The sequence below is a fragment of the Diabrotica virgifera genome, chromosome 1 (assembly GCF_917563875.1).
Source record: "Diabrotica virgifera virgifera chromosome 1, PGI_DIABVI_V3a".
Taxonomy (NCBI): Eukaryota; Metazoa; Arthropoda; class Insecta; order Coleoptera; family Chrysomelidae; genus Diabrotica; species Diabrotica virgifera.
This window is the reverse complement of record NC_065443.1, coordinates 250,887,357-250,899,619: the sequence shown is the minus strand read 5'-3', so window position 1 is coordinate 250,899,619 and position 12,263 is coordinate 250,887,357. Positions and strand designations below refer to the sequence as shown.

The 12,263-nt window shown below is 32.7% G+C and overlaps 1 protein-coding gene across 2 annotated transcripts in view; it reads left to right on the top strand.

Annotated features, from left to right (window-relative positions):
* The first annotated feature begins 5,255 nt into the window (after nucleotides 1–5,255).
* Nucleotides 5,256–12,263, top strand: part of LOC126879073 (cytochrome P450 9e2-like) — a 90,657-nt gene continuing 83,649 nt past the window's right edge. Inside the window, exon 1 of one of the 2 annotated variants that reach the window (XM_050641985.1) lies at nucleotides 5,256–5,527. In XM_050641985.1, the coding sequence (XP_050497942.1) occupies nucleotides 5,325–5,527 (203 nt within the window). In that variant the 5' untranslated portion in view covers nucleotides 5,256–5,324. Of the gene's footprint in view, nucleotides 5,528–7,935; nucleotides 8,227–12,263 lie in introns of those variants that run through there. The other variant, XM_050641986.1, reaches the window with a different exon arrangement.

Below are 12,263 nucleotides of genomic sequence, written 5' to 3'. Positions count from 1 at the left end.
GACACTATTTTTAACCGTTGCTTGCTTTTTCAAGCAAGTTTGTGAAAAAAAATGAATCAGAATATTTTCCAAATATATATTTACACATATTACATACAATGTTGTAGCAATGTTGCAACGGTTGAAAATAGTGTAGCGGCCGCTTGAATAGCAATTAAAAAACAAAGGGGTTTTCGATTTTGTATTGCAAAAACTCTTCGGTATTTCATCAATCGATGTTTAAAGAATATGTATCCACCTTGGCAACATTGAAATTTTTAGTTTTTTACATAGTTTTTGAGGGTTAAAAATTTTAAGGGGTTAATATTTACTCTGAATGGGTATTTAAGGAAGCTTTAGACGGTTGTGCGAAGGGAGTATTAATAAATGGTGAATGGTTGAATAACATTAGATATGCAGATGACACCATAGTTTTTGCCGATAATCTGAATGATTTATAGATATTAACAAATCGTATAACAGAAGTCAGCAACAGATGCGGACTAGCTCTAAACATAAAGAAGACCAAATTTATGACAATTAGTAAAAAACCAATACTTAACGCTCAACTTACAATCAACCAACAGCATATCGAAATAGTTGAGCAATATACATACCTGGGCACGAATTTAAATAGCCAATGGGACCACTCAACAGAAATTAAACAGCGAATAATAAAAGCGAAAGCAGCATACGTTAGAATGAGACCCATTTACAACAGTCGAGACATATCATTAAAAACAAAATACCGTCTGTTGAAATGCTACCTACTCACAGTTCTGCTCTACGGAATTGAAGCGTGGACACTAACTGTTGCATCTATGAATCGGCTCGAAGCTTTCGAAATGTGGTGTTGTAGGCGCATCTTACGTATATCCTGGGTTGACCGAATTACTAATGTGGAAGTCCTGCGTAGAATGGGGAAATAGTGTGAAATTCTCATAACCATCAAAACAAAAAAAAAATAGAATATCTAGAAATCAGGAACGTTACGGCCTTCTCCAACTGATTCTCCAAGGGAAGGTAAATGGTAAAAGAGGACCGGGAAGAAGACGCATTTCCTGGCTTCAAACTTTACGAAACTGTTTCGCGCTGCGGTAAATAAACTCAAGATAGCCATGATGATCGCCAATATCCGGAACGGATAGGCACTTAAGAACAAGAAGAAAAATGGCCGATTTTGCAATTTTTAAATTTTCAATCGCTTATAATATGTAAAAAAACTATCAACTTTAGAGAAAAGTCACTAAAGACCTTTTATGTTTGGAATAATCCAAAATACCTAAAAAAATTGTTCGATGCAAAAACAATAATTTTAGGAAAAAAACAAAAAAAAACGTTTAAAAAATGTTTGACCGACTTTTGGACCTGGCAACATGCAAATTTGTTATAAGGGGTCCTTTTTGAGTAAGATTGTGCAAAAAATCACAATCAGAATATTTTTTCTAGCGGATGCGCAGTGGCTTTCTGGACTATAAGTACTTATCGGATTGCCCCAGTATTGTAGTCCAAAAAATACAATTGATGGAAAATTATTTATGGCCGGTATTTCCAACAGCACTTAAGCCAAAGCTTACTTTAAGTTTGAGCTTAAGCTTAGATGCCTGTATTTCCACTTCAATTTGAGGCTTAAGCGTAGGCTTAAACCAAATTATTTTAAGTTCGCGCGGGAGTTGGTTTAATAGACCAGTAAGGATCTGTTTTTAGGTGGATGTGAGAGGTGGCATTCAGATTTTTGCGGATAAAATTAGGTGATAACTTCGTTAATAATAGTTGATTTATGCTCCTTCTCAAATATGCCCGGAACATTAATAAAAAAATAAAATACTTAAAAATTTCAAAAAATTTCGGTTTTTTTCTACTTTTAATATTTACTTTTATATACTTTTAATTTAATATACTTTTAAATTTAAAACGATTTATTTTGGAACAAAGTCGTATAGGAATAAAACAAAGATCAGTAAATTTTCTATCAGATGCGATTGGTTAAAAATGTCTTAATTTATCACCCTTGCTGCAAAATAGCAATAAATATAAAATAAGGGGGCAAAACAAGCCTGTCCTTATTCAATGATTTTAAATCACTTAGGTTACACTTGGAACCTTCCTAATTCGCTTAGAAAATGTTTGTAATGTGCTAAAACCGTACACCAAATTTCATTAAAATTGACTTACTAGATTTTGAATAACAATTTTGCAATCTAAACTTTTTTTAAAAAATTAAAATTTTTTAAAATCTTGCACAACAAAAACTAGAACATACAAAGATTTGTCAATTTTTTTACATATAAAGAAGCACTCCACCTATCTAATGCACAAATGCACTTTACAGAATTGAAATCGGATTGTTTAAGCCGCCTCAGCAATGTTTTAAAGTTATTAACAATTTTTTGGCTTATAAACAAATTAGTCCTGTGGCCAGGAGGGGGAGTTACGGGCTCCTTTATTTAGATGGACTCACCCAAGATTTTTATGTATTTTTTGATCCGTAGAACACGATTTTTTTGGGTAACAGTTGATCCGGATGTCGATAAGATTGTTATAAATAAAGAACTTGAGGAATTACATAACATCAATTTTTCGCAAAATAAAACATTTTTTTGTATTTCTTGGGTAATTCTAAGCAAAAAATGTTCTTACAAGTTTTTTCGTAGGATGTGTAGTTTTCGAGATAAACGCAGTGGAACTTTCAAATTTTCGAAAAATTGCAATTTTTGAACGCGAATAAAGGACATCGCACACATCTTATGGAAAATATAATGTCACTCAAATTCAATAAAATTTATACGATTAGATTCGTTTTAATATAACGATCAATTCTTATCATTGCGCCAACTCTTAATTATGATTAATTACGGCGCAAATTGCAATTAAAGTTTCTCGAAATCACATTTTTGGAGTCCATAAAATGTTAGTTTACAATCATTATTGCTCTGAGTGCTATTCATAACAGCTTAAATCCCGCTGGGCCTAAGCGGATTAGTGAAACTAATCCGCTGATTTATGGAGTACCGAAAATCTGGGTATTTTAAAATATTTTTTCTCTCTCTAATTTATGTACCTACCCATTTGATTTCAGATTTATTTATATCAATTTCTGCTCTTATTTTTGAAAATAGAGGGTTGGCGCAATGATAAGATTTGATCGTTAATTTAAAACGAATCTATTGGTATAATTTTATTGAATTTGAGTGACATTATATTTTCCATAAGATGTGTGCGATGTCCTTTGATTAAAAAATAAAATCGCAATTCTGCTGACAGCATTTGAAAGTTTAAGTCAAATTATACCGGTTTTAATTATTTGCATTGCTAAATATTAATTTTTTTATTATTAAACAAAGCTATTTGTTTATAAGCCAAAAAATTGTTTATAAGTTTAAAACATTGCTGAGGCCCTTTAAATAATCCGATTTTAATTCTGTAAAGTGTATTAGATAGGTAGAGCACCTCTTTATATGTAAAAAAATTAGACAACTTCTAAATGGTCTTCTTTTTGTTCAGAAAGATTTTAAAAATTTTTTACTTTTTTAAAAACATTCAGATTGCAAATTTATTATGCAAAATCTATTAAGTCGATTTTAATGAAATTTGGTACACGGTTTAAGTATATTACAAAGAATTTCCTAAATGAATTACTAAGGTTCTAAGTCCCACCAAAGTGGTTAGAAACATTGAATAACCACAGGCGTATTTTGTCCCCTTATTTTGTATCTATTGCTATATTGCAGAAAAGGTAATACGTTAAGACATTTTTGACCAGTCGTATGTCATAGAAAATTCAATTATCTTTATTTTATTTTTTTACGACTTTGTTCCAAAACGAATCGTTTTAAAGTTATAAGCAAAGAAAGCAGAAAAAAATCGACGTTTTTCGAAATTTTTAAATATTTTAATTTTTTTATTAATGTTCCGGGCATATTTGAGAAGGAGCATAAGTCAATTATTACTACTGAAGGTGTTACCTAACTTTATCTGCAAAAATCCGAATGCCACCTTTCACATCCAAAAATAGACGTTTTTTCACAGATCCTTACTGGTCTATAAGCCTTTGCGTAAATTTTGTTTTCTGTTTTTTGAGGTTATTTCTATAGATTAATAATTATAGAGTTATATTGAAAACCAACTTTTACGTAATAACATTATTATTGGATTGTTAACGATTATTAAAATTCTTACTCCTTTTGGATGATGTAGGCACCTGAAAATTATTTATTTCTACAATGCTTGGTATATTTATTTTACAGAAATAAACTTACATTTCAATTTGATATTTTAAGGAATATATCCAATAAACAAAATTACAAAGACGGATCTATTGCTTGCAAAATAACAATAAAAAATATAACCAGAGAAAATATAGACAATAAACTAACAACACATGTACCATGTACACAAGATTAAGTGAAGTAAATGACATTGATACAGATGACAAGATAAAATTAAAAGTCGACAGTAGCGGTTTTTACCTCAGAACAGTTAGTTTTGTCATATTGACGTATTCAGAGGTACCAAACCAATTACTTTTACAGTTGAGGATCAATTTAGTTAAGGAAATGATGGTAATACGGCACCGAGCTTAAGCTTCTCCTTAACTTTTGACACAGGCTTAGCTAAGCAAAAGCTTAAGTAGCTGTTGAAATACCGGCCCTAAGGAAGTATGTAAGTATGTAGTACTCTTGTGGAGAATCCATTATGTGAATCATTATTTTTTTTTGGTTTGTTGCTACCTGTAGTTGCTGATGATGTCTCGTGTTGTGCCGAACGCATCCAATTAATCTGTTTTAAACTTATAATGTTTTTAATAAATTGATTTGCGGTTCATATTAGAGGGAAAGAGAACATTATTACCTCTACCTAGACCACATTTTTGTGATGGATACATCTCTTCCGATTATAAAACCTTACATTTCAAGAAAAAAAACATCGTGGATAATCTAAAAATGTAAAAATGTGCCTGGTGTTCTTTTAGAAGAAGATAATTTTGTTTTACCCTGTCAATATGGGTGGCCCTGTATATTTGAAAATATTTCTAAATTATGGTCCTATCTACGCTCTAACTTATACCTAAATCAATTGTTTTCGTATCTCTTACGAAAAATGATTAATTGGACTTCTTCGCACTAATAATACCGCATCATGTATGTGAAAATTCCTGGACAACTAGCAAAAAATGTCGAATCTATTTTAAAATAATTATAGTGCGCCAATGATTCGTTCAATTTAAGTTTATTTTTATCCTAATATTTACGTTCACGGCATTCCTGTTTAGTAAGCATTTTGCAATGCCCTAAGAAACTTGCAGCATAATATTATAAAAAATAAAATAAAAGAATTTGAGGAAAATGTTATTGATATTACTTCTACTCGTTGCTCTATGTTTAGCAGTGTATTACTATTTATTTGTGCCTTTAACCTTTTGGAGGCAAAATGAAGTAAAGCAGAAAGGTTTCTTTGCTTGCTTCTTGGATTCTTATTTCGTGTTTTTGAAAAAGAAGAATATCGGCTATGTGGTAGCAACTTGGTACAAGGAATTTCCCAACACCAGGTGAGTATTTTCTTTTCTATTTACGTATTACATAGAAAATACAAAAAATCAACCGTAAGTATAAAACATCGCACTTTTCACGGAAGTTTGCATGATGATGCTATTTTATAATTTTTATTTTTATAGTCCAGAGAAACAAGGTTTTTGTCGGGACACTTAAAGTTCAAAAATCAGAAATTTGCTATAGCGGCAGACTTTGATATTGCATGAAAAGTTGAGTTAATAATATTGCAAGACAATTCGTCAAGTAGTATAGAATTTATTCAATTTGGTTATCCCACAGAGCTTTTCTGCAATGTTATTGCTCATTAAATTAAAGCGATATAGCAATTCTGTGGAAACCACATGAAAGAAGAATACTTATATTTTCAACATATTTAAAAAACATCAATAATAAGTCATTTCTACCCTTCCAAAAATTGTGTACCAAATTAGAGTCATTTTTGGCTTATAAATAATTTGAATAACTTTGTTAATATTGACTGTACTAAATCTACTTTGATATTTAAAAAGGTGGTATTTTAACACGAATTTTCAAAAAAAACATCGCCTAGGTTAAAGTCATTTTTTTAATTAATTCACAGCAACTTTTATGATATATTAAATTCTTCTGTCACAGTGTTAGTTACCATACTCCTCCGAAAGGGCTTGACCAATTTTTATGAAAATTTAGACGTATAATATCCTGTACGACTTAAAATAGATTGTACTCTATTTTTCATACCCAGGAGGGATAAATGGGTTGTTTGGACAAAATTGTTTACCTAATAATTTTATATGATTTAGCATAACAAAATACATACAATCCTTAATTTTCACCCTTCTACCATCAACCCCTATTTCTTAATAGCCATCTATATTTACATACCTATGTAAAATTCTCCTGTTGCATTGTTAATTGTCATACTAATCCGAGACGGCTTGACTGATTTTTATGAAATTATAGGTTGGCCATGGAAGGATCCATTCCAAAATAATTTTCCGAGAATAAAATACATAATAATCTATGCTGATCCTTAATGTATTAATATTGGGTGAGATATCAAAATATTAATAAATACACATAATAGTCTAGAATAGAAACAGACTGTTTGATATACATAATAGTCTACCTAGTTGGTCATGACTTTGAGACTAAACTAAACTAGTTTTATAGCTTCAGTTGCTTTGTTACTACTGCCAATATGAATTTTTCTAATGAGGGACAGATATGGTTTTTGTGTTAGGAAAGTATAACGAAATTGTGCTACTAGCAATAAGAATTTATCTTCGGCAATTCTCTTATAGACGAAAATCAAGAATAGACACTTTTCGATGTTTATTATAATGTTCCAGGGTCCAGGTTTTATAGAACGGTTTCAAAGGACTGGACACATAGATTACGAGAAATCTTTTTCTTTTTTATTACGAGAATGAGAAATAATTTTTAACAATAGTAGACTATGTATATTAAAAATCATTTGAACATAAATAGATTTTTTGATGTCAAATCACCACAGAGTATGAACATTGTAACGAAATTAATGAAAAATGTTATTATCTTTTAAACTCCCTGGTGTAACATTACAAAATCTAATAATACTCTCTCTAAAAATTAAACACAAATCAAATTATTAAAAACGTTAGAAGTTTAAAACACCTTGGACCCCCTTCGGCCCAACACCAGCCATCATCAGTAAACAACAGGCAACAACAAACCAAACAGGAAGGAGAAACAATCTGATTCGGTATTCGGTCTAGTTAAAATAAAAGACAAACATTTAAAATATTTAATCAAATTGTACAGCTTTACATATTGTGGTTCAAAAAATATAGCTGATGGAAAAATTGTTTAAGGAAGTAGTAAGTATGTAGTAGTCTTGTGGAGAATCCGTCATGTGAATAATTTTTTTTGCGGTTTGTTGTTACCTGTATTACCTATACCTATTACCAAAGAATTTTAAAGTTGTAATGTTTTTAATAAATGTATTTGTGGACTTGTGATTCATCTTGAGAGAGCATTATTACCTCTAGAACTCTAGACCACATGTGTGAAGTAAGGATACATCTTTTCCGATTACAAAACCATACATTTTAAGAAAGAAAACATCGAGAATAATCCAAAAATGTAAAAATTTACAGGGTGTTCCGATAAAAAAAGATAAGTTTATTTAACCCTGTCGATACGGGTGGCCCTGTATATTTAAAAATATTTTTAAATTATGGTCCTATCTACGCTCCAACTTTTACCGAAATCAATTTTTTTCGAATCTCTTACGAAAAATGATTAATTGGCTTCCCACATCCTGTATATGAAAAGTCCTTGACAACTCGCGAAAAATGTTTTATCTATTATTAAATAATTATAGTGCGCCACTGATTCGTTCAATTAAAGTTTATTTATATCCTAATATTTACTCACTTCTGTTTGTGTTTAGTTTTAGTAAGTATTTTGCAATGCACTAAGACACTTGACTTGCGTATTATAAAAAATAAAATAAAAGTAGGTATTTGAGGAAAATGTTATTGATATTACTACTACTCGTTGCTCTCTGTGCAGCAGTGTATTACTATGTATTTGTGCCTCTAACGTTTTGGAGGAAAAATGAAGTAAAGCAGAAAGGTTTGTTTGCTTCTTTTCTGGATACTTTCGTGTTTTTGAAAAAGAAAAGTGTGGCCGATCTGGTAACAACTTGGTACGGGGAGTTTCCGAACACTAGGTGAGTATTTTCTTTTGTTTTCTTTTTTTAATTATGATATAAAGGCAAAAGTGACGGTAAATTAGAAAATGAATGACAAAAGCGCAGATAATTAATAATTTGAGCCTACAACATCAATAAATGAGAAATAACTGACTGGATACCAATAGCATGCAATAGGTAAACGATGGATAAGTGGACCCATATCTCATTATTTCCTCAGCTTTTCTCATTGATTCAATAAAATTGTGTTTTGACTAGGAAAGTTTTGGGGTAGTTTTGATTTTTTTTCATTATATATGGATTTTGGGCTGCTAAATCCGAATGTGAGGTTTGCGGACAAAATTTCTTGCCGGAACATTGAAAAAATCGCCAAAAAACGAAAAATTTCAGCTTTTTTCCGCTTTTTTGCTCAAATCTCGAAAACTATTATCTTTTAGTAAATGGTCTGTTAACATAAATTAAAGTACTTAAAATTATCTACAAATATCACTATCTACTTTTTCTTTCGGACGAACCGTTCGGTCTAAGGTACAACTTGAAAATTGCCAATTTTTAGCGGTCTCGACAAAACCCACTTTTTACATTCCAAAATTTTAGTTTTTATTAGATGTCATTTGATAAATTTCTCCTAGTTTTCTGTACAAACAATAAATGTTGGTTCATAGGTATGGTATGTCTCTTGTGACAGCTTTCATGAGTCCATTCCGTCCTAAGAGGCCGGGAATATCTCTGCTTTTCCCTTAGAGCCACAGAAGATCAGGCACAGATGGAGTCACAATTTCAGTTGGTGTGAACATTTCCTTCGGATCTGTTATCTTGATTTCTGATGAACCTTGAGGTTTTGTCCTTTTAAAATGAATTATTTGAACAGCTCTCTGACTTCCATAAACCTCACGCGTGGGTTTCTTTTTTATCCGAGGAATGGATTGCTTAGAAGCTACTGCATGTTTTGGTGCAATACAAGAAAAGCCACATATGACGTGAAAAGTGTGGTATTCGTCGATTTTATGTACGTTAAAATCAGCGTTATCATACACCTGATGTGTAAAGCACGGCAGGTCAATTTCCTGCGGATCGCCTGCGAATGCTGACACTTCCAGGCGAACAGCTTCTGTATAGGATGAACAAAACCCCAAAGAGGAAACTACATCAACCTATTTTCTTGAGCCGTACTTTTTGTAGAGAAAACGGCCAACCCTGCAAGAAATGGTGAGACCAACTATCTGGGCCTTACTGCCGCTAGAAGACTTTGAGCAAGCGCGTTGCTTATCTGGAAGTGTCAGCAATCGCAGGCGATCCGAAGAAAATTGACCAGCCGTGGCATTTCTTGTATTGCACCAAAACATGCAATAGCTCCTAACCAATCCATTCCATGGCTAAAAACTAAACCCGCACCTGAGGTTTATGGAAGTCAGAGAGCTGTTCAATTAATACATTTTAAAAGGACAAACCTCAAGGTTTATCAGAAATCAAGATCCGAAAGGAATGTTCACACTCACACCAACTAAAACTGTGACTCCATCTGTGCCTGATCTTCTGTGGCTCTAAGGGAAAAGCAGAGACATTCTCGGTATTTTAGGATGGAATGGATTCATGGAAGCTGTGAGAAGAGATATACCATATTCATATTATGAACTAACATTTATTATTTGTACAAAAAACTAGGAAAAATTTATCAAATGACAGCATTCTAATAAAAACTAAAGTTTTGGAATATAAAAAGTGGGTTTTGCCGAGACCGTTAAAAATTGGCAATTTTCAACTAGACCCAACGGTTCGTTTGAAAAAAAAAAGTAAATAGTGATATTTGTAGATAATTTTAAGTACTTTAATTTCTGTTGACAGACCATTTACTAAAAGTTAATAGTTTTCGAGATTTGAGCAAAAAAGCGGAAAAAAGCTGAAATTTTTCGCTTTTTTCGCGATTTTTTCAATGTACCGGCAAGAAATTTTGTCCGCAAACCTCATATTCGGATTCAACAGCCCAAAATCCATATATAATGAAAGAAATCAGAACTACCCCAAAACTTTCCCACTAGGGAGCTCGTAGAGTACAAATTCACTGAATCACATATATTTATGCATAATGAATATGTTACAGTTCAAGTTGATTATTTATATATTATTATATATTATTTATATATTTATTATACTGTAAATTTAAATTTTAAATAGGCTTAGATAATAAAATTAAAAATTGTAAAAATATCACAAAATTGAAAAATGTAGCCATTAATATATTATAACACCCTGTAAATTTAGATAATAAGTAGGCTTAGATATAAACTTAAAATTGTTATTGTAATACCGTACAAAAAAATAAATAGTCTGGCTAATTGGCTATGTCAAAGCCATTATTAAAAAAAAGTTGATTATCCAGTTGCAGTTGACTATTCCTAGTTCGAGTCAACTCAAACGACTTACTTACTTACTCCACACCCCTTCGTGTGTTTTAGCCGACTCGACAACATGCCTCCGCTGTTCTCTGTCTTGAGCAACCTCCATCCAATTCTCCACTTCCATAATGTTCAGGTCACCTGCTGTATTATCTCGCCACCGGAGTCGAGGGCGTCCGCGTTGTCTCCTTCCAGTTGGGACTTCCTCCCACGCCAGTCTTACTGTTCTTTGGTCAGAATATCTTCTGAGGTGTCCTGTCCATCGGAGTCTTCTGGACTTTATTTCTTTTATGATGGTGTCTGGGTAAAGTCCTTCGAGCTCTTTGTTAGTTCTTATCCTATATTGTCATGGTGCTTCATCCAGCACAGGCCCAAAGATCTTCCTTAGTATTTTTCCCAAACACGTAGTCTCTCTTCGTTTGCCTTTGTTATCGTCCACGATTCGCTTCCATACGTCACAAGGGGTGGTATGATTGTTTTATACATTTGTATCCTCTTACGTCTGATTAGTTATTTCGATTTTATAAGGTTTTGGTGGGCAAAAAGACATCTGTTGCCGGACTGTATTCTAGTGTTTATTTCTTGTGATCCTTTATTGTCTTCAGTTATTGTTGTTCCAAGATACTTAAATTCTCTAATGCGCTCAAAGTTAAAGTCATCGATGGTGATGTTCTGTCTGATTCTGTCTCTGGTTTGGTCATTGCGGCTCATATACATACATATATTTCGTTTTGTTTTCATTGATTTGGAGCCCCATCTTCTCTGCTTCTTTCTCGAACATCACGAAAGTCTCATTCATCCTTAATCGGGTGTTTCCTATTAAATCGATATCGTCTACAAATGCCAGTAGTAAGTTTGGTCCTTCTCGATAAAATACTGTAGTCGGTTTTTCGATTCTTGCACTTCTGATTATGTGTTCCAGAGCTAAATTGAAGAGTTGTGGTGAAAGTGCATCTCTTTGTTTTAGTTCATTGTTTATTTCGAATGTCTGGTTTAAGTAAAAGTTGATTATATACATTAGAAGAATATAACAAATGGGGTCTCGAAGTCAACATTAAGAAAACTGAAGCCATGTGTATCGGAGGAACAAAGCAATCCATTACATTAGACGATGGGGTAGAAATTAAACACTGTGATGAATACAAGTACCTGGGCATGAAGATAACTCAAGATGGAATACTCTATACTGCTATAAAAGACAGAAACATGCAGGGTAGAAAAGCCATAGCCATGATGAACGGCATTCTGTGGGACCAGACAATATCTAAAGCGAACAAACAGCTCATATACAATAGCATACTTAAAAGTATAATCACACATGGCAGTGAAGTTTGGCCACTGAAACAAAGAGCGCAGAAAATGTTACTAGTAACAGAAATGGACTTCTGGAGAAGACTAGCAGGCAAATCAAGAAGAGATCGGATACCGAACGAGAGAATACGAGAAATGATGGGAGTAACACATACAATAATTGATGACATAAAAACAAAACAACTGGTATGGTACGGCCATGTAGAGAGAATGCCAGATGACAGGATCCCTAAACAGATTTTGGCATGGACACCACAAGGGAGAAGAAAAATAGGAAGGCCGAGAAGAAGCTGGAGGGAGGGAATTGAAAAAAAAACTAGAGGAAAGAGAAATCCCTCCAGGTCTATG